The 27,382-nt window shown below is 34.4% G+C and overlaps 1 protein-coding gene across 1 annotated transcript in view; it reads left to right on the top strand.

Annotated features, from left to right (window-relative positions):
* The window catches only part of SMC2 (structural maintenance of chromosomes 2), a 213,143-nt gene that overhangs the window by 17,206 nt on the left and 168,555 nt on the right, over nt 1-27,382 (top strand). Inside the window, exons 4-8 of the mRNA XM_089089305.1 lie at nt 2,771-2,975; nt 9,385-9,564; nt 17,062-17,723; nt 21,265-21,411; nt 26,788-26,992. Of these exons, the coding sequence (XP_088945431.1) occupies nt 2,771-2,975; nt 9,385-9,564; nt 17,062-17,723; nt 21,265-21,411; nt 26,788-26,992 (1,399 nt within the window). The remainder of the gene's footprint in view (nt 1-2,770; nt 2,976-9,384; nt 9,565-17,061; nt 17,724-21,264; nt 21,412-26,787; nt 26,993-27,382) is intronic.

Genomic DNA, 27,382 nt, shown 5'->3' with positions numbered 1-27,382 from the left:
CAAAAGGTTGTATTTGTCATTTTTACAATGTCGAGGCAATAGCCAAAAACGTCTGTTAAGCTGTTATCAAAATGAGGATCAGTTCTCGCAAAGTGAGGACCAGTGAGAACTGTTTTTGTTGCAGATCAAAAGCGTGATGAACATTTAGCGATGCTACTCTAATCAGGATGTGCGTAGGATTATACTAATGTTTCCCTGAGTACAAATTCGTGAGGGCGAATTTTCCTGAGGGCAAATTTTCGAAGGAACGGAAAAAACTTAGTTCGGATTTTGCTTTTTGAGTTTAGTAAACGTTTTCCAGACATCCATAACATAAAGAATACGAGGCAGCACGACATTGTTGCATAGATATTTTGCAACATCAAATTTTGAAAAAAATGTTTTTTAATTTATAATTTTTAACAAAATGTACCATGATTTAATATAGTTAAAACAAGCGAAATTATTGAAATAAAGTGGAAATCACAGAAACACTTGATCTATCGTGGTGACTCTGACTCTTGGGGCATTTGCTTTTGGGTAGATGTTTGGTTAAAAATTTGCTTAACTTTTTCTTAATGAGAAACTTCTTTGACTTCTTTTTTCACTTCTTTGGGACTCCACATCTTTACCTGTTTCTTAGTTTCTTTAGCTGTTATATCATCTTTCACTTTCAACTGAACACTTACATTTAGATGACAGGCAATCCTAACTTGAAATACAAAAAGAAAGGATTTTGTTTGTTGTATAATTTTCCTTCAAATCTGTAACACCAAGTTTAATAGGTATATTTCCTCTTAGCCTCCCTCATTTCTGGCTACTGAGGTGTACACAGAGGACAGACTAGGTGGATGAAGACTCTACTAGAAGATTCATCTTACAAAAAGGACAGTTTAGTACCGCCTAAACTCGTTTTAATTTAGCCTACTATTTATTATAGTCTATTTTCATTCTTAACAAAAGAATGTTCAAAAACTCCAATTAGGGTAGGTATATTTTACTGATAGCTGATCAATCACATTTTTGATAAGATTAGTCTATGTTTTATACTGAAAAACTAAAAATTTTCTATCTCCGACTAAAAAAATAATACGAAATAACAGCAGCTACAGCTACGATGGCTTGGATATTTGAAGAGATTTATGGTTCATTTATGGCTGAATTTCCGCAGATCTTTTCGGAAGATACCATGGATGAAGATTGACTACGCGTGGATTAAGGGAGAGGCTGGTTGAAAACTTTAACCTTCAAGATACTGTATTTTTGTCACTATCTGGTCATTTGCACCAAATATGATCCTCGTGTTTATACCAAATTGTAACATTGCTTTCTACTTCAGGTCAAAAAAGTAAAATTATTTTAATTCAAAAATAAAATAAAAACTAAAACTGTTTTTTTTTCATTTGATTTCTGCTGCATTGATATCTCATAGTTTTTTTTTATTGTATATACTTGATCATGGGCGTAGGCAGCAGATTGTCTAGGGGGGGGGCAGTTGATAGTGTGATGGGGGGCTTTTTATCAACTGCTTTTCCAACCATCTGCTTTTTAAGCCATATCTAATGTAAATTTGAAGGTCTAGGGGGGAAGCTGCCCCACCCTGCCACCCCCTCCCTACGCCCATGTACTTGATTATATTTATTGTATCTAATATATTATTTCTTGTTATAATTTACTTTTTTTTGCTTGGTACTTTCGGAGTTATGTAGGTACGATGCTAATTGTTGAGACCAGTTCAACAAGTGAGCCAGGAACTGACGGTTCATATTTTTTCTGTATCAACAGTCTGAATTTCTTCTTCTTTTTCTAAAAAAAAACAACAGAAAACACCTGGAATCCTAAATGGGCTCCTTTCAGCTTCCAACATATTTTCTAGAACTTCTTGACCGAACTTATTTTTTCTCTGATATTTTTCTTTCTGAATTCATGACCAAGAAATCAAAACTAAATACGAAATTTCCTTTGCTTGTATGAAGTGCAAGTACTTGAGCTGCTTGTTCCCAGCAAACCTACAGGTTGACTGGTCCCAATACGGCTGTCCCTGCCCACTCTAGCTCTCTTCTGCGCATGGCAACAATACAAATAAACAAAGAAAAAAGTTTGTAAACAAAAGCACCAAAGACAAAAGAAAAACAAAAGAAACACAAGTAAACAAAAGAAAATCAATAACATCATTACATAAGCATCAATCAACACACACAAAACAGATCTATGACACTCAGAAGCTTTGAACAACTTCGAGATCGGGTCCTGGAAATTTCAAAACGAAACGATACTCCTTATTAGAAGATGGATAGAGCTACAAAAAAAAAAAAAAAAAAAAAAAAAAAAAAAAAAAAAAAAAAAAAAATTAGAGAAGAGGAGATATGGTGAATTTATATCAATTGCTACATGGCGAAACCAAAAGATACATGACGGTAATCTGCGAACTCTGAAATAAACCAAATACTGGCCACACCAGGAATCGAACCCTCGCCCTTTGGACAAATGATTTCAAATCCAGCACGTCAACCACTCGGCTAGAACTTCCTATGACAGATATAAATGACATATGAGTTAGGTATATTCTCACAGTTATTTTTGTTCTTCTTCTTCTTCTTCTGTTTAACAGCAGGCGGGCTTTTCAGTAATACTATTTAGCCCAATTCTATTTGTTTGACAATTCTAAAAAGAAATTATTCCTCTTCTTCTCGAAGATGCCTTTGTGATTCTTTTTGCAGATATTTTTTTTTGTTATAGTTTTAGATCCAGTAATGATTAGTTTCTTTTTTAAAATATGCCTTTTCCACAGGTTATAATGGAAGATATAACGCCTACAATAAATAAGCTAAAGGAAGATAGGTCACAGTATCTTAACTATCAAAAGATTCAGCGTGAGTTGGAGCATTATCAGAAGATTTATATTGCTCAGCAATTTGTGATGCTTGAAGAAAGGCTGAAAAAAGCCAGTGATGAGTACCAGATTCAAGTAAACGAAATTGATAATTTGAAAAAAGGTAAGGGCTTCATACCCCTATCATCTCGGGATTTTTTTTAATGCCCAAGCACAAGGGCCATTGATTTGATTAAGAAGTATTTCAAAGAACTTTCACAGTTTAGCGTAAATAGCGAGGGTTAAGGAAAGGGCAATCCCCCTCATTTACGGAATAATTTCTGTTCGTTTTAACCTTTAATGTTGATCCTTACTTTTAACTTAAAAACCGTTTTTTAAAAAAAACAAAAAGCAAAAAAAAAAAACAAATTCAAACACCGGCAACGAAATTATTGCATATATCTTCTGGACAAACGTTTTCGAAATTATCTATACGCCAGTAAATTAAAGTATTTAATTTGTGTATTTCTTTTATCGGAAGTTGACTTTATTCAGGTATTTTATCTTTTTTTTTTACTTCAGCTGGTATTTTTGGTTTAAAATAGAATTCTAGGTAGTATTATCAATTGTCATGATTGGACTGTCCTTATCACACGCACTAATTTTGGAAAAGATTGTTAAGGAGGTGGTCGATTCGACCAGTAAAGGTAGAATTTTCTAGCCCCAATTGAATAGCTAAGTGCATCAGAGAAGTAAAATCTGGAGAGTTGTAGGTGGATGCGTATTCCCTTTACCCATGGATGAAATTACAGAACATACGGAAGATGCAGCCAGACAGCAAAAATATTCTGTCAATAATATTTATATATTATATTATTAAAATATTATATAAAATATTATTGTCATAATATTATAATATTCTGCTGGCAGGTTAATAAATTGATGACTTGTCCCAGTTAAAGATAGGAGCGGGGCCATAATTAGAGATAAGGAAAGAGTTAAAGAGAGATGGGCAGAACATTTTGAGAATTGGCGAAAACCGTGATAAAGTTGTAGGAAAAGATATAGAGGAGAATGAAAAGTTTGTGACTCTTTGGATGTGAAGGAAAATATATTTTGTCAAGAAGTATTAATGACAATACTAAAAGGATTAAAAAAATAATAAGGCCCTAGGTGCTGATAGTATGGTAAATGAGCTTCTTAAAAATGATGGTTATGAGGTTAGAAATAAGCTACTGAAGATTATGAATATGATTTTGAAAAGGGGAAGTACCTAGCGATTTTAGGAAAACCCTCTAATTAAAAACCTCTATAGGAAAGGTGATAAGAGAGAACGTGGCAATTATAAAGACAATTGCCTGGTTTCTTTAGGAAGTAAATTACTTTGTATGATGACACTTTTTAAACTTAGAGATGCTGTAGATAAAGTTTTAAGATAAGAACAGTGTGGTTTTAGGAAAATATCTCATTTGAACACTTATCTGTGTTGAACACTTTTTTCAGATGAACAGTTTTCCCCTAAATTCAGATAAAACGGTATATTTTTTGATGATGTTATATTTAATGATGTTATTTTAATAATTTGATAATGTTACTCCTGAAGGTGGCTCATCAGTTGTAAAATGCATATCCCCAAGGAAATTCTTCGTTTGAGAATAATTACTACTACTACTAACAACTCACCAGCACCAAGCCGCCTGAGGCCAACACTGCGCACGCTCCTCCATCCCAATCTAATCAAAGCCTCCCTCTTTACACCTTCTCAGGAAGTTCCCATTTCCCTTAAATATTTCCTTACTAAATCCTCCCAGCCCAACGGGGGACGACCTTCATTTCGTTTGGCCCTAGATGGTTGGTCGACAAGGACAGTCTTTGGCAATCTGTCATCCTTTACATGCAAAACCTTCACTAGCCATCTCTACCTTTCTCTCATTATAGCCCCAAAAAGCGGGACTGAAAAACACTTTTCGCACAGCCTGATGTTCGAGATATGGTCAGTCAGTCAGGTACCCAAAGCAATCCTTTGGCAATTTTTCTGGAAAATATCGAGCAAATCTTTTTCTGTTTTTCGGAGCGCCCACACTTCAGAATTATGCTTGACCGCTGTCATCACATAGCTGCGAATATTCTGATCTTGGTTTGCACACTTGTCTTCGTATTCTTCCAAACTTTTTTTCAACTGTGGAAAAACACCCTGGGCCTTGGCTATTCTACGCGACTAAATCTTCTTAACAGTAGTTTTCAGACCTATTCTGACACCCTGAACTCGCAAAACCTCTAAAACTTCATTCATTTTGCAAACACTTTCATCTAGGATGCTTAAATCATCAGCATAATCTAAGTCCAGGAGAGTTTTTCCTCCCCATTTGATTCCATGGTTCCCATTGCCTTTCCTATGCTCCCTACGACAATGTCCATCAAAATGATCCATATAAAGGGGGATAGAACACAACCCTGCTTAACTTCTGATTTAATACAAAACCAGCCACTAAGCTCACTTCCTACCTAAACCGCAGGAGTGTTATTCTCGTACATAACGCTAATCACCTTAATGTATTTGTCTGGTTTACCATACAAGGATAAGACCTGCGCTAAAGCTTTTCTATCAGCTGAATCAAACGCTTGCTCATCAAACAGTTCGTGGTAACGGCTCAATGGTAACCGAAACTCTAGAAAACGGAATTTTGATAACAATAGATACATCAAAAAAATCATATTTTAATGATGATTTCAAATATATAAATTTTATCAAATTTAGTCCAACCCATCAAAAGTTACGCGCCTGAGAAAATTTGGCTGATTTTCGTAAAAAGGGGGAAAGACCCCCTAAAAGTTATAGAACCTTAATAAAAATCACACCATCATATTCAGAGTATCAGAGAACCATACCGTAGAGGTGTCAAGCTCCTATATACAAAAATGTTGAATTTTGCTTTTTTTGCCAGAAGAAAGATCACGGATGCGTGTTTATTTGTTTATTTATTTATTGATTTTTTTTTATTATCCCAGGGGTGATCGTATCGACCCAGTGGTCCTAGAATATCTTGAGAGGGCTCATTGGAACGGAAATTAAAAGTTCTAGCGCCCTCTTTAAGCGAGCAAAAAAATGGAGGGCAATTAGGCCCCCTCACAAGCTCATTTTTTTCCCAAAGTCACCCGATCAAAATTTTGAGATAGCCATTTTGTTCAGCATGGTCGAAAATATGATAACTATGTCTTTTAGGTTGATTTAATCCCCCGAAGTCCCCGAGGGGAGGACTGAAAGTTATGAACTTTACCCAATGTTAACATATAGTATTGGTTATTGGGAAGTATACAGACGTTTTCAGGGAAATTTTTTTCTCGTAGTGGGGTGGGGGGGTCGGGGGTTATGTGGGAGGATCTTTCCATGAAGGAAGTTTTCATGGGGGAAGGGACATTGCTATGAAGGGGGCGCTGAATTTCCCAGCATTATTTAAAAAAAAGATCAGAAATTATATAAAAAACAAGTTTTTCAACTGAAAGTAAGGAGCAACATCAAAACTTAAAACGACAGAAAACATTACGTATAAGATGGGGTTGACCCCCTAGTCAATACCTTGCTCTTTAAGCCAAAGATTTTTTAGTACTTTCATAAGAGCTATTTATTCTAATTGACGGTATTTGTGATTAAGGGGTCATTTTTAAAGAATTGGAACAAAATTCGAACTTTAGCTTAAAGAGCAAGGTATTGAATAGAGGACGAACCCTCTAATATACGTATTAAAAATATATCAATATAGAAGTTCGTTACGTAAGTTAAGTCGTAAGTTCCTTATATTTATTACTAATAAAAGCGTTCGTAAATAAAATTAAACAAGTTTCGAGAAAGCCATTTAACCAAATAAAAGTAAAATTAATATTCAAATTTTGTTTTAATTATTCATGTACGATGAGCCAAAATCAAAACCTGCATTAATTCAAAAACGTTCAAAAATTAAATAAAAAAAACTAGTTTTTTTTAAGTGAAAATAAGGAACGACGTTTAAACTTAAACCGAACAGAAATTATTCCGTATATGAAAGGGGCTGTCCCCTCCTCAACGCCTCGCTCTTTACGCTAAAGTTTGACTTTCTCACAACTATATTTTTTTTAAACAGTAAAAAACTTTAGCGTAAAGAGCTCAGCGTTGGGTAGGGGACAGCCCCTTTCATATACGGAGTAATTTCTGTTCGTTTTAATTTTTAACGTCGTTCCTTACTTTCAGTTAAAAAAAAACTTGTTTTTTTGTTTAATAATCTATAAAATCGAGGACTAAAGGTGTTTAATGAGTCAGGCACTTCTCAATTATTAACCTAAGAGTGAAAATTTGGTCGGCCATCCTCTACCCATCCTAAAACCACACTGTTCTTCTTTTAAAACTGTATTTACTGCATCTCTAAGTCTAAAAAGTATCATCATGCTAAGTAATTTGCTACATACAGAAACCAGGCCAATGCCTTTATAATTACCACATTCACTCTCATCCCCTTTCTTATAGAAGGATTTAATTAGTTTTCCTAAAGTCACTAGGTACTTCCTCTTTTTCAAAAATCATATTCATAATCTTCAGTAGCTTATTTCTAACCTCATAACCATCATTTTTAAGAAGCTCATTTACCATACTATCAGCACCTAGGGCCTTATTATTTTTTTAATCCTTTTAGTATTGTCATTAATTCTTCTTCTCCTCTATATCTTTTCCAACAACTTTTTCACGGTTTTCCCCCATTCTCAAAATGTTCTGTCTTTAACTCTTTCCTTATCTCTAATTGTGTCCCCACTCCTATCTTTAACTGGGAAAAGTCATCAATTTATTAATTATAATTAGTTTTCCTAAAATCACTAGGTACTTCCTCTTTTTCAAAAATCATATTCATAATCTTCAGTAGCTTATTTCTAACCACATAACCACCATTTTTAAGAAGCTCATTTACCATACTATCAGAATTTGGGGCCTTATTATTTTTTACTCCTGATAGTACTGTCACTATATCTTCCTCACAAAATAAATCTTCCTTCACATCCAAATTCTTACAAACCTTATCATTCTTTTCTATATCTTTTCCTGTAACTTTATCTCGATTTAGCACATTCTCAAAATATGCTGCCCATCTCTCTTTATCTCTTTCCTTATCACTAATTGGGGCCCCGTTCCTATCTTTAACTGGGACACGTCCAGATTGTTTACGATACATAATCAATAGGGTGAGCTGTCTTGCCATCATCAGCCTTTCATAATTCAGCTTTGAAAAACTTCAAAACAAGTATGAAAATATGTTACTTGAGAAATGCATTAAAAATTGTTATTAATAATTTTCTGCAAGTTCGTAATTGTTAACTAATAGAAATCGTACTAATTGTTCGCAGAAAATTACAAATTAATGAGAAAATTTAAAAATGGGACCTACAAATGTAAACAAAGATTTCACTGCACAAAAAGAGTATGAAAAATACAATTCAAAAATTTTTCAAAGTTGTTTAAGTATTTCACTAAGGGTCTCTGATAGTCCGGTGAAACATAATTGTTAGTAAACTGTTTTCTATTCTGTTAGGACGGCCGAAACTGGCTTCACATAATTGGTCTGATATATCAAGACTGTTACCCGATACTTATATTCTTGTTATACGAGGGGCCTCCAAAAATGAAAGAAACTTTAGAAATCTTTACCATGTTTTTTATATTACGATGGATTCATTCTTAACATAACCTGTGTCAAGATCGATGCACTGCACTTTTCCAGGGAGAGCTTCCATTCTTTTAGACCATTTTTGAAGGAATTTAGAGGCTCCACTATGATTTATATTCTTGCTGCTTGTTTCATCTCATTAGGGCTATTGAAATGGATGCCTTTCATCAGGTCTTTGAGTTTTGAGAATAAAAAAAAAAAACTTCTGAAGCTAGGTAGTTGTGATAGGAATTTCCACCTACATTCTCTCAAGACTTCTTTTGTAACGCGTGAAGAATGCGTTGGGATGTTGTCGTGATAGAAGAGAACTCCAAGATGCGGTTTTTCCGAACGCTTTCTAGGTATTTCTGCTCACAATTTCCTCAAAACTTCTACATAAAGGCTATTGAGACAGTTTTTCTGGACGCTTTATCGCTAATTCTGTTCTCGATATCCTCAGAACTACATAATAGGCTCCTGTTACAGTTTTTAGATCTTCGAAAAAGTCTAAAATCACATCTCTGAAGAAATGTGGTTTATCTTTATGACGTAAATTTTTTAAACGCCCTTCGTATACTCTTGTTATCTAACTGAACTCGATATTTACCAAAGATATACATTATTCTGGTTTTGAATTTAGGTAACTTCAATTTTTTGAACGCCCCTCGTATACTCTCGTTATCTAACTGAACTCGAAATTTACCAAAGGTATACGTTATTCTAGTTTTGAATTTAGATAACTTCAATTTTTGAACGCCTTCCTTATAGTTAGACAAACATTTGAATTTAGCTTTTTGAAAGATATTTACTGAAATTCAGTCAGAATTCAGGTTTAATAATATGAAATTCTGACGGAATAACAATCGAAGTATTTCATCTGCTTCCATTTGTTTTATCCAATGGGAACTAACTTTCATTTTATTCTAGTATGTGAGCTGGGAACAGAAGAAATAGCCAGCGTAGAGGAAGAAATTGTAGAACTGCAGCAGAAGAAAGAGGGAGACGCTGGTCAAGTACTCTCAGATTTGGAAGCGCAGCTGAAAGATTCTGTTAAGGAGCAAACCAAGATGGAAGGAGCCGTGAAATCATTGCAGTCTAATATAAAAGGTATTGTTGTGAATAGACCCAAAGAGTGCGGGTAACTTACAAGGGTGGAAGCTGGCGATAATGTTGTTGAAAGAAAAAACGACCAGTGCCATCTAGAATTTGCTGTTCCTTGTCCTTTTTTCTGTATAATAATAAGGTAAAATTAGTATAGTTAGTGTAATTGGCATAATTATTGTAGTAATAAGTGACTGATCTCAGTCTCGAAAAAAGAACACAATTACTAAACTCGAAAAAAAACACCAAGGAATGCCAAACGCTAGATGGCACTGGTATTTTTTTTTATTGATACTAGATCCAGTTTCCACTCTTATAAGTTTCCCACAATCTTGTGCATAGACATTTAATTGATTTAAGCTATTGGTGAAAATCGTTTCTCGAAGAAGGATGTTCGTGTCCTCTGCCTAGAGATAAATCGCACATATCAGATAAATCACGTTTTTTCCTCTTTAAAATATGCAGAGATAAGCTTAGAATAGAATCGTGTATGGAGCTTCAATTAGTAAATTTTTTAATCTGTAATAATTTTGATTGCTAGGAATCGTTTGTCAAAGAAGGAACTAAGTCCTATATTACTAGAAAGCCCAGAAACAAGCTGTAAAGAATTCATAATTGCCAATTTTGTTCGGCTAATCAGTAGCAGGTCATCGGCGTACGCCAATATGCTAAATATGACACATTAGTCAAATTTTGGAAATTAGTCGGCACAATACAGAGAAACAGTGCAGGTAGACTACATGGTTTCCCCTATCCCCTCTCTCATGATTTTTTTTTTATTCCTATCAGTCCTGGCAACGATCCTTGAAAGTTTCAACCACATCGGAAACAAAAATTCTGGAAATTTTTTGGCTTCCATATTTATGGGCCCTTGCCCTAACTAAAAACTTATTTGGGGCCTTTTCTGGGGCTCATTTCAAGGTGAACCAATATTTTTTGGACCCAAACATTCTTTGTGCATTAGCATACCTTTGGCCAAGAAACTTACGGCTGTAAGTTTCCAGCCATTAGGGGAAAAACATTTTTTAGCTCTTAGTCGGGCCCTATTTTCGGGGGGAACGAATATTTTATTTTATTTTCCCTTCTGCATAGGGGTATTCTTAGCCGGAAGCCCTAAGAACACACATTTAGACCTGGTAGGAAAGAACGTTTGTCATTTTTTTTTGGGCAGGAGAGAGAATCTACCAACCGCTTTTTGATCCTTAAAGAAAGCACTAGAACTTTCAACTTTTAATTGAATGATTCCTCTTCTGAGTTTCTACGACCACCACTTCTGAACGAAATAGTATGGGAAAAAAATAAAAGGCACATAGCTCTTCACCAATGATAACGTAAACGCGTTGATTCTGATAGAATAGAATATACTTATTCACTACATAAGCTAACAAGGGCATGTGTTTGTTCAACAAAGACAAAGTAGTAATGCAAGGATCTACAAAAAACAGTAATACCAAAAATCCAAACTATCAAGCATCACTTCAAGGTTAAACACAATAAGACACAAAGAAAATGTGGAGTAATTAAAGGAACAGTTAACATGGCGAATGAAATACTGAGGGGCGTATCCATGGAGGGGAGGAGGGGCTACCCAGTCAGCCCCCCTCCCCTCCTAAAAAATAATTCTTCCGCGTCGTAAAAAGTAAAAAAAGTGCATATAAACACATTTTTGATGCGCTTTGTAATTTTTTTTTGTAAACGCCCCGTACCGAAAATCTTGGATACGGCCTTGGAAATACTACATCAAAGACCTACGGTATCTTTCTGTTACTAAAGGGAAATTCTCTTAAAGTCAACTATCATTCTTTTTTTACTGAGTTTAACTTGGTATTTTATTTCCAAGCTGATGAGTAATATTCTAGTAATACATGGAAAAAACTTTGCTCTTTACCAAGTCAATGCTAGTATGTTGCTTTATATCGTCATACAGGGAATCACTAATGAAACTTTCCAGAATGTTAGAATCTCCCTGTTCTGGATATTTCTTTCCCATGAGTATCCCCCTGCATTCCTGGCCTTAGAGCCTTGCGGGGATTTTGGGGATGATATGTAATGTTTAATGTTTTCGTTGTATTGTATTAGTTAAAAGGTCAGTAAGATCTTACCGCAAATAAGACAGTATGTAAAACAACAATGGTTAATTAAATACTCAATACTCAAAAAATCAAAACTAAATAACTTCATATAGTGCTTAAATCATGGTCAACTCAAATGCTGGGAGCACTCAACAATTAATAGTTTTGAATTTGCTTTTTTAGCTTGATTTTCTCGTGCTATACTATATAATTGGTAAGTCATTTTACCAATTACCAATTGGTAAGTCAGGGTAACTCCCAGCCAGTCATTGATCTTCTGCTTTGAAAACAGTCGCGTGGCGTTCTACCGCAGAAATTTGAAACCTTAAATCCAAACAAGTATATCTATTTATACATGCAGTCACTCGTTTTGATTAAAATGATGAAGAAATTTATCCGTAGATTTGACCCTTGAGCTTGCATAATACGTATTGCCCGTCGAAGCTAATAAAATCTAATCTGTCATTTTAATGCTGATGAAAAATATGATGCATATAGACATGACGTATACGAAAATATATAAAGTATATTTGCTATATTAATTTATTACCGCAATAATATGTATTGCCCATCGAAGCTAGTAAAAACTTAATCTTTCCATTTGACCCTGACGCAAATATGACGCATATTGACATGACATATACGAAAATAAATGCAGTGCATTTCTATATGAAGACATACTGCCGCTAATAAATGCAGTTCTTGTGCAGCATGGTACTTAACTCTAGTGCTAAAAAAAAAGAAAACAAAATTATACAAAGTACCATCATACATTATATCATTATACAATGATACAAAGTATCTAGATATAGGGGTTGTTCCTTCGTCTTATTCCATGACCATCTCTCTAAGATGTTCCAGTTGCCTTATAATGCAGAATGAAACAGAAAAAGGGAGCATCAGTCTTACCCATGTTATGATACGATTAACCATGTTATGACTGAACATTAACCTATGAATGAATTTCGAAAACATTGCTGGTAATGTCTCGGTTGCATTTTTACCTTCTTGCAGCCGGATATTCGAGTCTTTCAGTGATCCTATAGGAGGAACAAAATAAATCGCACTAAAAGTCGTCTCTTTTTGAAATTTTTAATTGGAACTAGGTGAATATAGCTCATTGATATAGTTCATAAGGGTCAAATTAAGTCGATTCTGATCAAATTACGTTGACTTTTTCGTTTTTACGATAATTATATAAGTGTAATGATGCGTTTCACGAGAGTGTTTTTAATTAAAAGACGTTTTATTAGCTTTTCAACGAAAATACCATAAAAATGCCTTTTGTTTTGAAAATCCCACCAAAAAACGTATTTTTCACATATGTGTGGGAGGGGAGGGGGTTAAAATAGCCTAGGTAGGCCAAATGCTACAACTTTGTTTTTTGCAACTTCTAAAAGCAACGGGCCACATACAATATAGTTACAACAGGTCTTAAATATTTGACTTTTCCCCGTAATTTACTAAATTTTACATATAATTTGTGTTTGTGTGTTTTCCTTTTTTTCTCTCTCTCTCTTTTTTTTTAGCAAGTTATACAGTTAACCCATAGCAGAAATTAACCCTCAAATGAGTAAAAGTTACTATGAATAAAGAAATCAGAATTAAAACTAATTGAAATGAATTGCCTCCCTCCGATAAATAAGAGTGAGAGTACCACATTCCTCTAACTCCTCTTAAAAGAGATGTCAAAAAGTAGATGCCAACTATCTACTGAACCTTTGGTCAAACTCGATTGTATAATGTGGTGTCTTCGCATGCCAGGCTTGACATTGTCGATACTAAACTATTTAAAAATTAGTTATGTTTTAGAGTTCGCTTAAAATACAAATTCTGTATGGGTCACTCGTTCAGGAATATCGTTTAAAGTACCAAGGACAGTGAAAATGAATTATTGGTGCTGGAATTGGTTAAATGGAAATTTATACAATCTTATAAAACTTAAAAAATCACAGATAATTTAGAAACCAGTTCTTTATGGAAAAGACATCCGTGTAATTATGCAGTTTTTGCCAGTAGCGGGTGCTAAATTTAAAAAAAAAGTGAGCGAAAAATAAGCAAAAATAAACTAAGTTATAAGGCACAGAACTCGTTAAGAAAGTGTACCTTTCCTTTGAAGGTGTAGTTATATCTAGGAAACAACGGATTTTAGGGATGAAAAGTGTTGTCAAGTTCATGCTCTCTAGTTTTGCTCATTTGTTTTAACGGTTAAACTCGGCAACACTGAAAAAATGGGATATTGCCCTACAAACTTCATAATTTTGAAAAAAAAGAAAAAAGAAAAGACTAAGAAAACCGCTCTTTTCAGGTAAGAATAGACCTAAGATGGGTTCGGGGCTCGATTTATTCCCCCTCCTGAAAAATACCCCCATGGCAACAACCCCCCGGAAAACTAAACAGTTTTAGCAAATAATGATCCCACATTGTATGCATGGAGACATTATTATCATCTCATCTACATTACTTTATTGGTTTTCCTGAGCCAAATCATAAATAATACTAAAATCATAATTAACATCCCCGTTCCCATAGAATCCAAGTCATTTCTAAAAATGTTTGATCACCATTTTGATGTTAGGTGTAACAATAAACGATATTTTAACACCTATATTCTAAATATAGGCAGAATATGGGATGCAAAATATCCTTTAGTATTTCTTCTTATATTTTATTTATTTTTTTTTGTGTTTCTGCAAAACTTTTTTCCATGATTAGTTTGGAACTTATAGCCGTAAGTCCTTGGGCCTAGGGGACTAATGTACAAAAAAAAAATATTCAAAGGATTGGTTCCTCTTTTGCCAAAGGGGCCCCACTAAGTAGCCCAATTTTTTCGATTTGCCTGAAACTTTATGAAACCTTAGGCTAAGGGGACCCCATTACAGGGGACTCCAAACAAAATCATCGCCTCTCCTCAAAATGCCTCCCAAAAAAGGACCAGAAAAGTACCAAATTTTTTCCATCCACTTCAAATAGAAAGGGCTATCGTAGAAACTTGGGAGAGGGCTAATTCCATTGGAAATTGAAAGCTCTAGTGTCCTCTTTAAAGGCCAGTAACTACTAGAGGGCAATCAGCCTCCCCTCGGCTCCTTTTCTGCTATCTGGCCTCCTCTTACCCTTATGATTTCGAATCAAAATCTTTAGATATCTGATCAAAAATTTGAGAAATTTGATAATAAATACTACAGGGCGCCAGGGGTCGGTAACCTATTTTGACTTTGGGTCAAGGTCAACCGCAATGTGAATATTAAACGGACGTTTTGGTCAGTGAATTTTCATTTTTAAACAATGCTTTAGTTGTTAATAAGAAAAAGTAAATTACTAAGAAAATAATTGCAATGCGCTTTTAAACTTTAATTAAAATTATAAAAACTAAAAAAAAATGCCTATATTTTGAAATATAGGTTGAACATCCCAAAATCCCTTATTTTTTCATTGTTTTTGTCTGTTAGACTTTCTCTGTGGCTGCTCACTTTTAGGTGTGGTGGAATTTCCCATGGGAGGGGGGGGGGTAGGTTTTCGGTGGACATTCCGTTCAGGTATTATCCGTAGGAATTTTCCTCGCGGGGGAGAGGGATTTTCTTGGAGGGAACTTACTGCGAGAATTTTGAGGGGGAGGGGGAATAAGCCTAGCACCGATGGGTCCAGAGGGATAAAAAAATGCTTTTATTTATCTGACCTGGGCACTTTAAACAAAAAAGTAAAAATCTGCGTCAAAAGACCTTGATAAAAAAAGTTGATGATGGGTATCAAACCCTTTGATAAATGACCTTAGCCTATACTTTCTTTTTTAATTTAGTAGTCGAAAAAGGGAGCCAATATTTTTCTTTATTCCAAAGGGAGAAATGGTCGTCTAAGCTGTTTTTAATTTTTGCATTAATTCCCCTCTGCTCTTGTTAAATTATTAACGCTGATTTGTTTTTATTTCCTACTTTATTGTGTGGATTGGTAAGTGATTGTGTGTTAGTCGTTGTCAAAAGCGTACTTTATATTTACTTACTTCATCTATTTAATTTATCTATTTACTTACTTCATCTGGCAATCCTTTATCTGTTTCATCTGGAAATCCTTTAGGGTGTAAAAACTTCCGTTTCTACTCCAAAAAGAGGATACTACCTCTTTCTTTGACTACCTCTTTGTACTACCTCTGCAACTCTTAGTATTACCTCTTTGTAAATTTTCTTAAGGGCTTGTCATTCAAACAAATAAATGTTCAAACGGGGATAAGTTTATTTATTAGACAGTGAAAACAGATAATTGAAGGTAATACGTCGAAAATATGGCTTGTGTTTCGTAGTGACTTTTGCATAAAATTTCAGGGAGGTCTGTTAAACCCTGATTAATATGTATTTCCAAGGCATATTTGTTTCTTTGGCCTTTCGAAATACCCCTTTTATAATACTTCACATGAAATACTAGTACATATTCTGTTTTGAAAATGGATAAACAAGATACAGGAATAGAATATAAAATATTTTATTCGTTTCAATAGCTTAAAGCTAACGCGAAGGTAATATATAAAAATTAGGGAGTAGTTAAGTGCTACTTCTCGGTCAACACAGTTAGGTAGGCTTTTACGCAAAAAGGTCGTATCTGAGAGTGATATATTTCTAAGATAAATGTTATAAGCCGTTTGCCATAGGGAGGATTAACAGAGCAATGCATATCAGGAGGCAAGCCCGTATCCAGGGGGGCGGAAGGAGGGGTAGGGAGTTTGACTCCCCCGAAATGTTTTTCTGACTCGTAAAAACGTAAAAGAAATGAATATAAACAAATTTTTTACGCGTTTTTTTTGTAAACCCCTCTCCAAAAAAATCTTTTTGTACACCCCCCCCCACCCGAAGGAAAATCCTGTATACGACCCTGTCAGCAGGATCAAAGTGTATTTGAATTTGTTGATCTTTTCTTTGAAGACAGCCTAGAAAACCATTTTGCGTATTTATTTTAGCAGTGTGAAATCTTCAAATATGATCTTCGGGCGTCACAGCGACGGAAAGGAAATTCAGACGTGAGTCAAAATGTGAAAATTTACAAGTGTTTTGATTACAGGATGCAAAGGTAAAAAGTCTGGTCAGTATTTCTTCATGAAATGGAAATAGTTTGTCAAAGCTGTGGGCCATTTTTATGAAGAAAAGGGAGAATATTTTTTTTTCTGTTTATAAGTATGTTCTTTAATTTTGGGTGTTAATAATATGCTTTCTTTGCATAGAGAAACCCCCATTTTCTGGTTCGTGGAGAATTCTTGATAAAGAATTCATTGTTAATTTTATACTTTATGCACGTATATTCTTTTTCTTTGTACTCCGTTTTTCGTGTGCTTTGTAATTTGTTTTGCTGGCGATTTACTTATTTTTTCTTACATATAATTTGTGTATATGATCCCAGGGCTTTTGAAATACACTTATCTATCTATCTATAATTTATTTTTTTGCAGACGAAGAAAAGAAGGCCAATCAACTTGAAAAAGGGAAGAAAGATGACTTGAAGGTTCTTAATGCCAGATTGAAAGAAGAAGCAGATTTCAAATCCAATTTTGATAGTCTCATTAAAGAGAATTCGGAAGCACAGGAAAATTTGCAATTGGCTGAACGGCGCCGTGATGCCATCAACAGGGGACTTTTCGTAACGGCCTCTGGAGAGGATGCTACTTTGGCAGAGCAACTGATGAAGCAAAATGAGGAGTTGCGAAAGTGTCAGACAGAAATGCAAACTGCCAATATGAGGCTGAAAGATGCAAAAGAAAAGCTAAAAAAGAAAGAGCCGGAATTGAAAGTAACTGAGAAAGAGTGGAAACAAAATCAGGAACAATATCAAAAACTCGAGAATGATGTTAAAATCTTGGAAAAGCATCTTGGTGCAAATGCTGCTGATAAATATCAATTGGTTGAGCAAAAAAAAGCTGAAATCGGTGGGGAGCTGAGGAATCTGCGCGATAAACTCTCTCATATTGAAGATCGCTATTCATCAACAGTATTTCAATACAGGGATCCAACTCCAAATTTTGACCGAAGAAGAGTCAAGGGCATGTTTTGTAACTTGTTCAAGGTCAAAGATCCTGCTTTTTACACTGCCATTGAAGTTGCAGCTGGTGGACGTGTAAGTATATAAATTTTGGTTTATACTCTTGAAAAGAGTCAGAACTCGTTACAGAGTTTATTTGCGTGTTCCTTTTGGGCTAGAGTATAGTTACGTTTTAGTAACTATAGTCACGTGAACTTAGAGTATAGTTTTTGGTTTGTAAAGAATTATTACGCGTTTGTATATTTATCTCTTACTAAGTATAAGTAGTGTAGGAAAATCATCCCTGGAGCATTGTAAAAAAACGAAAAGAGAGAAAAATCTCAATAAAAAAAGATCTTTTAGGAACATTGTAGTACAATGAGTTATACAGTGTAGTACAATAGTACATTGTAGTACAATTTAATACAATGGGTGACTCACCCCTTGTCTATATCTGTTGTATAAAACATTCTCAGATGGAACGGTTTAAACGTTATGAAATGTTTAGAACTGTATAAAATGTTCTTAAAATTCAATTATCGTTGCATAAAACTTTCTGTTATGTTTTTCTCTATTATGTTTTTCTTACTATGAACGTTCCACAGTGGCTGACGTAATTCTAATGAGTGACCAAAATAGTTTTAAAACTTAATTGGATGTGGCTATATATTTCTTGAACATTTATCACTCGCGGATTTAAATAGTGCTAAAATGTATAAAAAAAAACCTAATTTTATATTTGTAATTTTTTTAAAATATAAATTTAAAATGTAAAATATTGAACTTTTAAATAATATAGATTTTAAAGAGAGTTTTAAATATCAATTTTAAATACAGCTAATTATAAAAAAAATCCAGGTAAAAAATCCTATAATTTACATTACCATTGAAGTCACAGCTGTCGGTCTTCTAAGTTATCATAAACATTCTTAAGTTTAATTTATTCTTCAGATATTTTTTTTTTAATTGTACCTGGGAAATTAAATAAGTTCTTATTGTGTAATAACACTTTTGATTGCTGCATGGGCAAACTATTACAGGGTTGTTAATAGCATTTGGTTATAATTTGGGGTGAGTTTGGGGAGCATTACCACGAAACATCTGAATTTAAGATGTCAGGTCAGGCGAAGACGCTTTGTCTTGGTGCAAACAGCAAGTAAGTAAATAAATAAAATATGCAGACGGAAAATAAGAAAGTACTAAGTTTATTCCAAGCTGGTGTATAGTATCCCCAAATAAACTACAAGCAGTACAGCTTTCATACGAATAACCCTCCCAGGGCCGACAAAGTAGACCTTTGAAAATTAAAGGTCTCTGATTTAGAACTCCAAATTTAACCATTAGATCAGTGATTCCCGAAGTAGGCACTATCCCCGCCCCCCCCCCCACGTAGGAACTAGAATGATTTAGGGGAGCCGTGATGGCCAAAGGTACATTTTAGTGATTGCAGATAGTGAATTGCGATGATTTAAGATAACTGCTGATGGAAATAGAGCCAAGGATACTGTCACATCATGTTCATCCTTCCCAATTAGAGGATTTCGAATGTTTGAACTTTTTTTTAAGTACCTTTCTGGTCAGGAATGAATAAACAGTTTTATAATTTCAAATGTGCATGTTAGCTCTTTCTTTACTGTATTTTACGATAAAAGGTAGAATAGATGATACAAGTATCATTCTGTTTAATTGCTATTAAAATTTAAGGGAATAATTTCCAGAGGGTGCGGATTTTCTTGAAAGGGGACAGCAGACCAAATAAATCTGGGATTCACTGAACTAGATGTCTACATCTTGCTTAATACTTGCCTGTTATTTGTAAATAGTACGGGGTTAAGACAACAATGCATTGTTGGCTCTTTTACGGGCTCTAGGCTTTTTACGGGGAAAAATATTTTTGGTATTAGGTAAATGGGCAAAAGGAAATATATGATGTAAAATCGATGAAAAAAGATCAATCTCGTTCGGTAAAAAAGAATCGATTTTAATAGTAATATCACCCAAATTAGTAGGTAAAAATGACCAGCCAGTTGGCATAATCAATTGCCCCTCCTTTTAAATTATACCATCCTTTCCTATTAGAAAGTTTTGAATGTTTGGACATTTTTGTATTAGCTTTTTATCCAAAATTTAATAAGTAATTCATAATTTAAAGCATCGATGTTTACTATTTTGCATCTTTCACTTCTGTATTTTACGAAAAGTTAAATGCAATAGTACATACATCTCCCTGTCTATTAAAATTGTTATCAAAATAAAGCATAATTAATTCCCAGGAGGCAGGGAGTAAATTTTTTTCTTGAAAGTGACAATAGACCAAATATGTTTGAGAACCACGGCAGTAGATAATAATTTCTTCCTTAATACTTTCTTGCTTTTCTTGCTTAGTACTGCTTGCAAGCCTGTTGCTTGCAAGCAGTACGAATTTAAAATTCTTGCATGAAACCATTACCTCAAGTAAAACTGTTATCTTGCGTGCGGTTTTACTATATAGATAAATTATATCTTACTTTATATAATGGGGAAGTGTCCGTAATACCTAGCCAATCACGTGAGGCTAAACAACGTGAAGCCTGTAGTTCTTTGGAGTATTTTACAATCAAAGTTTGTCTGATCCCTCGTGGCTGGGGGATTGATTTAAACTTACGGGAAAACCGTTTTTTTTTTTGGGGGGGGGGGTAAGAAGATTAACAATTTTGTATTTGTCGGAGCGGAGCAAATTAGTTTTCTCTCCGGCTAACAAAAATATTTTACGCTACCTATTTCCTTTTTGATGCCTGTCGTCCGACAGAATTCTTGGCCAGTATGTTAATACTAAAATAAATTTTCTCCAAACTATTATTCTGGTCTCTCTAGTTACAAATGTTTGTATTGGTAATAGGTTAAGTATAACAGAAAAAAGTATACTATCTCAATAATAGTTTTTTTTTACGATTTATGTAATACACGTTATAGGTGTAACGAAAAAAACCCAACGAACAAGAAAGGAGAGACACTCTCTGATTTTAAGGTAATGTGCCATACACATTACCATGTGCCATACACCTTGAAATTTTAAACATTAAAAACTTAAAAAAATATGACCACTGAAACGGAAAAACACCTGAAACTTACAAAATAAAATCTTTATTGTAGACAAAAATAGCTTGGCAAAGAGTGAATCAAGATTCAAACAGTATGTAGCCTACTTTTCCGCATGAAACTTTTTCTAAGTGCACACACTGGGGATTTTGAGAATTTACTACTTTTACGCATGAAATATCACCATCTAATTTCCAATTGCCCCGAAGAAAATCTTATGAATTAACCACATACTGGCATACAGTGATGTACACGGAAGGGGGGCCTTGGGTCCCGAGCCCCCCCCCCCCAATAAAAAGATAACAACTAAATTTTCCAGAATTTCTGGGGACTTCTTATTCAAATTATCAATATTTTTTACCCCCTCCCTCTTCAAAAAAAAAAAAATCATACGCACGTACCTGCTCGCATCCTTAGAACTGCTTATTGCTGTTTTTTATTAAGAAAATGATAGCCTTCTGTTAGCAGGTAGGATACCAGTAAGATAGTGCTGGCGAAAAGGTGGCAGGCCAGTTACTGATGTAATATTTTACTTTTTTTATTTATTATAATTTTATAGTTGTACAATGTTGTTGTGGAAGATGACGAGACAAGTAAACTTTTGATTGAAAAGGGACAGCTGAGAAACAGAACGACGTTCATTCCTTTGAATAAAATTCAAGCTCATAAAATTGATGACGGTCGTATGCAGTATGCTAAAAACAAGGTGATTCAATGTTTAATTAAATTTAATTTTAATTATTTTTTATATTCTGGTATTTCCACGTTTTTTCTGACGGGATTTAAACTATAAACTTTAGTTTTTTGGGGTTGAAGGGTCAAAAAAAGGTACCTGGGTTAGGTTAGGTTACGTATTTAGTATATGCTATGCTTTACTGCTTGAGAATCCAAACTTCGGAAGAACGGCTAAATGGTCCCACAAAGGTATACTTACACGAACAAATTTGGGGTCACTGAGGACAAGGATGTATTACGGATTTTTTCTCGGGAGGTGGGGGGAGGGGGTGGGGGTTAAAAAAAAATCAAAAATTTGTTTGTATGCATATTTGTCACGTTTTTACGAGCTGGTCAAATATTTCGAGGGGGTCGAACCCAGTAACTTAGAGTACGATTTAACTTAAATCCAGTTTTAACTTAAAGTACGATTCTTATGATTCTGCAGGAGGTCTTATCTTCAGTGGGATAGCCACAGTCTTGTATCTGGCCAAATAAAAAATTCACCTTCCGACACCTCTGAATGCCCTGTTAATATTTTGTCCTATTATTGTAAAGAGATTAAATCGTAACGTAGTTCAATTTCTAGATAATTTTGGTACTTTTTAATTATAACTAATATAGTTAATGCTATCTTTTTTACTCCCGTGAAATAATACCACAACCTCAACTAAGACCTTTGGACCAGACCAATATTCAATCCTGGGTGGATCCTGATTACCCAAACCTTTAATAATGTCTACTCGCATGCGCTATGCCAAAAATAAGTTAGTTGTTCCTTTTGACAATTTTCTTATTGTTATGAACGAAGTAATTCGTAAAGTAATATCAGTTTCTCAATAGTTTTTCCACTTTTTTTTTTTATTATTTGCTTACACAATTTGAACTATTTTAGTTTCTGACTTAAGAGGATGCTGTACCTTTAAAATCACAATATCTCGTCAATTATAGTTTTTTGTAGTTTATGTGGCCGAAGTATTTGGAATTGATTGGGTGGTGTTGCCATAGCTTTTAGAGCTATGGGGCCATATTTTTGGGTTTATTGGGCCCATGAGTGTGGCTTTTGATCTTCTATAAGACTGGAGCGACCATAACCTCAAGAAAAGGATTTTCTTATTGATAAATACATCACATACATATATTTAAATTTAACGAAATTTCTGACTAAATACAAAAGAAAAACATTACCATTTTAAATTGCTCAAAAAGTTCAAAGTTATGGCCCAATAAACTTTTACCCAAAAAGGTAACTTTTAGATCGAAGTAAACGACAGAAAACTAAAAGGCGACACCAATTTTCTCGGAAATCTTAGAAAAACCATTTAACTTCTTCCGTTTTGTGCCGGAGATAGAGAAATTCAGGTTTACTGAAGCGTACATCATTTGAATTTTTATTTCCGATTAAACGAAGCAGCATATTTTTTTTTTAAGTTGAGGAAAGGGCAGTCCCTAAAAATATTCTAGCATACCTTCGTGCAAAACGTTAAAATTACTTCAAATGAAGTATCATTTGAGTGATTTTACAGCTTTGAGAGTTTCCTGTTGTGCTACTCGCCTTAATTGAAAACCTTTCCGACACATTTCCGGGAACCTTTCCGGGAGGTGTTATTTATGCTCTATGTACAATGAATAGATAGCGCTTTCCTTAACAATTTCTAAAAGATGGTTTGTTTTCTTTATTTTCAACTACCTAATCGGTAGTTTTGTGAACTGTTTATAGATTTAACACCCTATCAATTTTTACCAAAATCGCTTTGGTAGTCTCCTGTTATGCAGGGAAAATTTGCTAGTGGGCCATTTGTCTTTGAGATTGTCAGCCGACCCTGAGGCTCGGAAAATGATTTAAAAGGTATCGAATGGCCTTAAAATAACGCCTCAGATACATGGCATCAGGTAATTCAGGGCCAAGCGGAAAAACGCTAGACGAGCTTTCGAAGTGCTGCCAGCCTGCTGGCAGTCACTAAGCTATCCCATCCTGTGATCGTCATAGTCCCAGAATATTCAACTTATAAAAAAATAAGTCGATAAAAAAAAAAGATAAAAAAGAAAAAAAATTCTTTTTCAATGAAAGAAAATTCCCAGAATGTACAATTTATAAAAAAAAGTCAATAAAAGAAAAGAAAAAAATAAAATATTTTTCTTTTTCAATAAAAAAATTCCCAGAATATACAATTTAAAAAAAAATAAGACGATAAAAAAAGAATAAAAATAAAGAAAAAAAAAATTCCAAGAATATGCAATTTATAAAAAAGTAAGTCGATAAAAAAGAAGAAAAAAAAGAAAAAAAATTCTTTTCCAATGCAAAAAAAAATTCCCAGAATATACAATGTATAAAAAAGAGTCGATAAAAAAGAAGAAGAACAAAAGAAAAAATGTTTCTTTTTCAATGAAAAAGAATTCCCAGAATATACAATTTATAAATAAATAAGCCGATAAAAAAGAAGAAAAAAGAAAAAAAATTCTTTTTCAATGAAACAAATTCCCAGAATATACAATTTTTAACAAAAATAAATAGATAAAAGAAGAAGAAGAAAAAGAAAAAAAAAATACTTTTTCAATGAAAAAAATTCCCAGAATATACATTTTATAAAAAAATAATTCGACAAAAAAAGAAGAAAATTTTTCAGTCAGTGAATAAAATGGCGGGAAATTATTCTTGTGTTGTCTTTTTGTCTTCTTCATTGTTTTCCGCTCCATTTTCTCATAGGTCCTGCAAAATCAGTGTTATCTCATAACCTATTTAGTAATACGAGAGTTCTGAGGTACCTTAGGTATCTCAAAATACCTTAGACTCTTTTTAAAAAAAAGTACCTTTGGCTCTTTTTAGGTATTTCAAAATCAAACTACCATAATTCAATTTTCGGCGTCCTGGATTTGGGAAAGAGGCATCAAAAGCCCGCAGACAGTATATTCTATGTTTTAAAATGCAAAAATTAAGTCTGATTGTGACACAGAAATCGGTAGTTAAGTTCTCTATTTATTAATTATATTAGCAATGCATCATGGGTTTCTTATCTTTTGTATCTACTTTGTTTGACCTAGCAGATTTCAGCAAATTACCAGAATGCCTGATGTTCCTTATTTCTTTCCAGACTTTTTTCTTTCTTTCAGACTTATTTCTATCCATACTTTTCAAACTTATTTCTTTACTAGACTCTCCTAATCCCGCACCAACACAATATCAAGGCTATATTCTAAAGAAGGCTAAGAGTTTCTAGTTTTAAATTCATTTGGTTTCAGAAGTTCTGTAGGTTATATTATATTATATTATAGAGGAGGAGGATTTATTATATTAAATCGTCCTCCGAAAGGCGGAGGAGTATTTGTTAGATATTCTCCAAAGAAATTTCCTGCTGATTTTTTCGGATACCCGTCTGACTCACCGTATTTCTAGCAGTAAGAGGTACAAAAAATGTGATTTAATCCCACTTTCTAGGGCTATAAGGATAGAAAGGTTCAAATAGCTAGGACACCCTCTGCAGACGAAGGATGACATATTGCCAAAGGTCGTCCTTGTTCGCCAAACATCTAGGGAAAAACGAAAAGCAGGTCGTCCCTGATCTGCTTTTCGTGGAAGGGTGCCATAAGGAAAGGTTTAAGGGAAATGAGAACATCCTAGGAGGATGTAAAGAGGGAGGTGTTGAATAGTTTGGGATGGAGGAGGGTATAATTAAGGGAAATGGAATTTTTTGGGAAGGTGCAAAGAGGGAGGCTTTGAACAGACTGGGACGAAGGAGGAGTACGCGTAGCTGTATTGGCCACAGGTGGCTTGGGGCTGCAGTGAGTTATTTTTAGCTGTAGTAGTAGCAGTATACCTAATTTATAGTATTACCAAACCTGTTAAGGGTTAAAGTTTAATGCCTGGACCCTTTATTTCTTTACCAAACTTTACTGATAAATTAAATAAAAAAAAACAAGTTTTTTCAACTGAAAGTAAGGAGCAATATTAAAACTTAAAACAAACAGAAATTATTACACATGCGAAAGGGGTTGCCCTTTCCACAACACCTCGCTTTTCACGCTAAAGTTTTTCGGTATTTTAAAAAAAGGTTATTATTGTTCTGATTAAACGACCTTTGTGTTTCAGGAGTCGCTTTTAAAGAATTGAGACAAAATTAAAACTTAAGCGCAAAGAGCGAGGTGTTGTGGAGGGGGGAACCCCCCAATAATTTCTAGTTGTACGTTTCAATATTGCTCCTTACTATCAGTTGAAAAAACTGTTTTTATTATTTAATTTTTGATCATTTTTTAAATAACGCCAGGAAATCTGTCTCCTCCTCCACGAGAAAATCCCCCTCCCTATGGAAATATCCTCTGGAAAATTCAATCCTGGTTAAAATTTACCCCAGACAATTACCCTTAACACCTCCACGCGTAAAATTGAGGCAGTAAAGAGAAAGCAAGACATATAAAGAAACTTCGTATAGAAATTTTGGCAAATTTACCCAGTATACAGTTTACACTGAAAATTTCACCCTCTGGAAACTTTGCCCTCCATGGAAAATTATCCCCATGCAAAGTCCCCCCAGCAGAAAGTTCGTCCTCCCATCCCCACCCGAAAAATATATGCATACTTCCTAATAACAAATACTATCATAAACAATGTGCAAATTTTATAACTTTAAGACCTTTCCCCAGGGACTGTGGGGGATATGTTATCTCCAAAGATATAGTTATTAGGCCTTTCAGTTATGCTTAACAAAATAGAAATCTCAGAATTTTGATCGGACGATTTTGGGGAAAAAAGTGGCGTGGGAGGGGCCTAATTACCTTCCAATTTTTTGGTCGCTTAAAGAGGGCACTATAACTTTTAATTTCCGTTAGAGTGAACCCTCTCCCGATGTTCTAGGCCCTCTGGGTAAATACGATCACCTCTGAAAAACAAAAATACGGATCCGAGACCTTTCTTCTGGTAAAAACTACAAAAGTCCACATTTTTACACATAGGAGCTTGAAACCTCTAGAGCAGGATTCTCGGACACGCTGAATCTGATGGGAGATTTTCATTAAGATTCTATGAATTTTAGGGGGTGTTACCCCCTTTTTCGAAAATCAGGCAAATTTTCTCAGACTCGTAACCTTTGATGGGTAAGACTAAACTTAATGAAACTTACATATTTAAAATCAACATAACAATCCAATTCTTTTCGTATATCTATTGGTATCAAAATTACGTTTTTTAGAGTTTCGGTTACTATTGATCCGGGTCACTCCTTGCTTAACGTTCGTTACCACGAACTGTTTGATATAATCCTAACACCAAGGCCGCATTTTAAGCAGGCTAAGAATTTCTAATTTTTAGTCATTTAGTTTCAGAGGTTACATATTTTATTCTTTTAGTTACTTATAACGTTGTGTTTTATTATAGTTTGGAAAGAACGACTTATTCTTGGCTTTAGATTTAATTGAATTTGATCCGGGAGTACGCTCAGCAGTTGAATATGTTTTCGGTAATACTTTAATTGCCACAACTGGACAAATCGCCAAACAAGCTTGTTACGATAATCGTCTACGGAGGCGATGTATCTCTTTAGAAGGAGACGATTTTAGCCCCAGCGGCACCCTCACCGGTGGTAAGTATTTTCTCTATTTTTTTTCTCTATCTTTCATCTAGGTATTCTATCTATCTTCCTCCTCTGTGAAAAAAGTAGTAATAATTAATATGTTTAAATTAATCAAGATTTTAATTAAGATGTCTTGTGTAATATTAGGAGTAGAAATGTTTAAGCTGGGAAGGCTAGATTCTATTCCTTTTTCTTTACTATCAATGTGTTAAATGAGAGTTGGCAATTTAATTAGATTGAATTGTTTATGATTGAAAACACCTGTAAAAACAATTTATCTGATACAAATCCATGAAATAAAACTCTAAGTCGGTCCATATATTGTAATTTTTCTCGATTTTTAAATCTTATTTCGCCCCTTTTTCATAAGACGCATGCAAAGAATAGAATTTTTTGTTC

Source organism: Artemia sp. Qi Xiang Cuo, chromosome 5, assembly GCF_049724085.1.
Source record: "Artemia sp. Qi Xiang Cuo chromosome 5, ASM4972408v1, whole genome shotgun sequence".
NCBI lineage: Eukaryota > Metazoa > Arthropoda > Branchiopoda > Anostraca > Artemiidae > Artemia > Artemia sp. Qi Xiang Cuo.
Note: the sequence above shows the minus strand (reverse complement) of the source record. Positions and strands in the feature narration are given on the sequence as shown.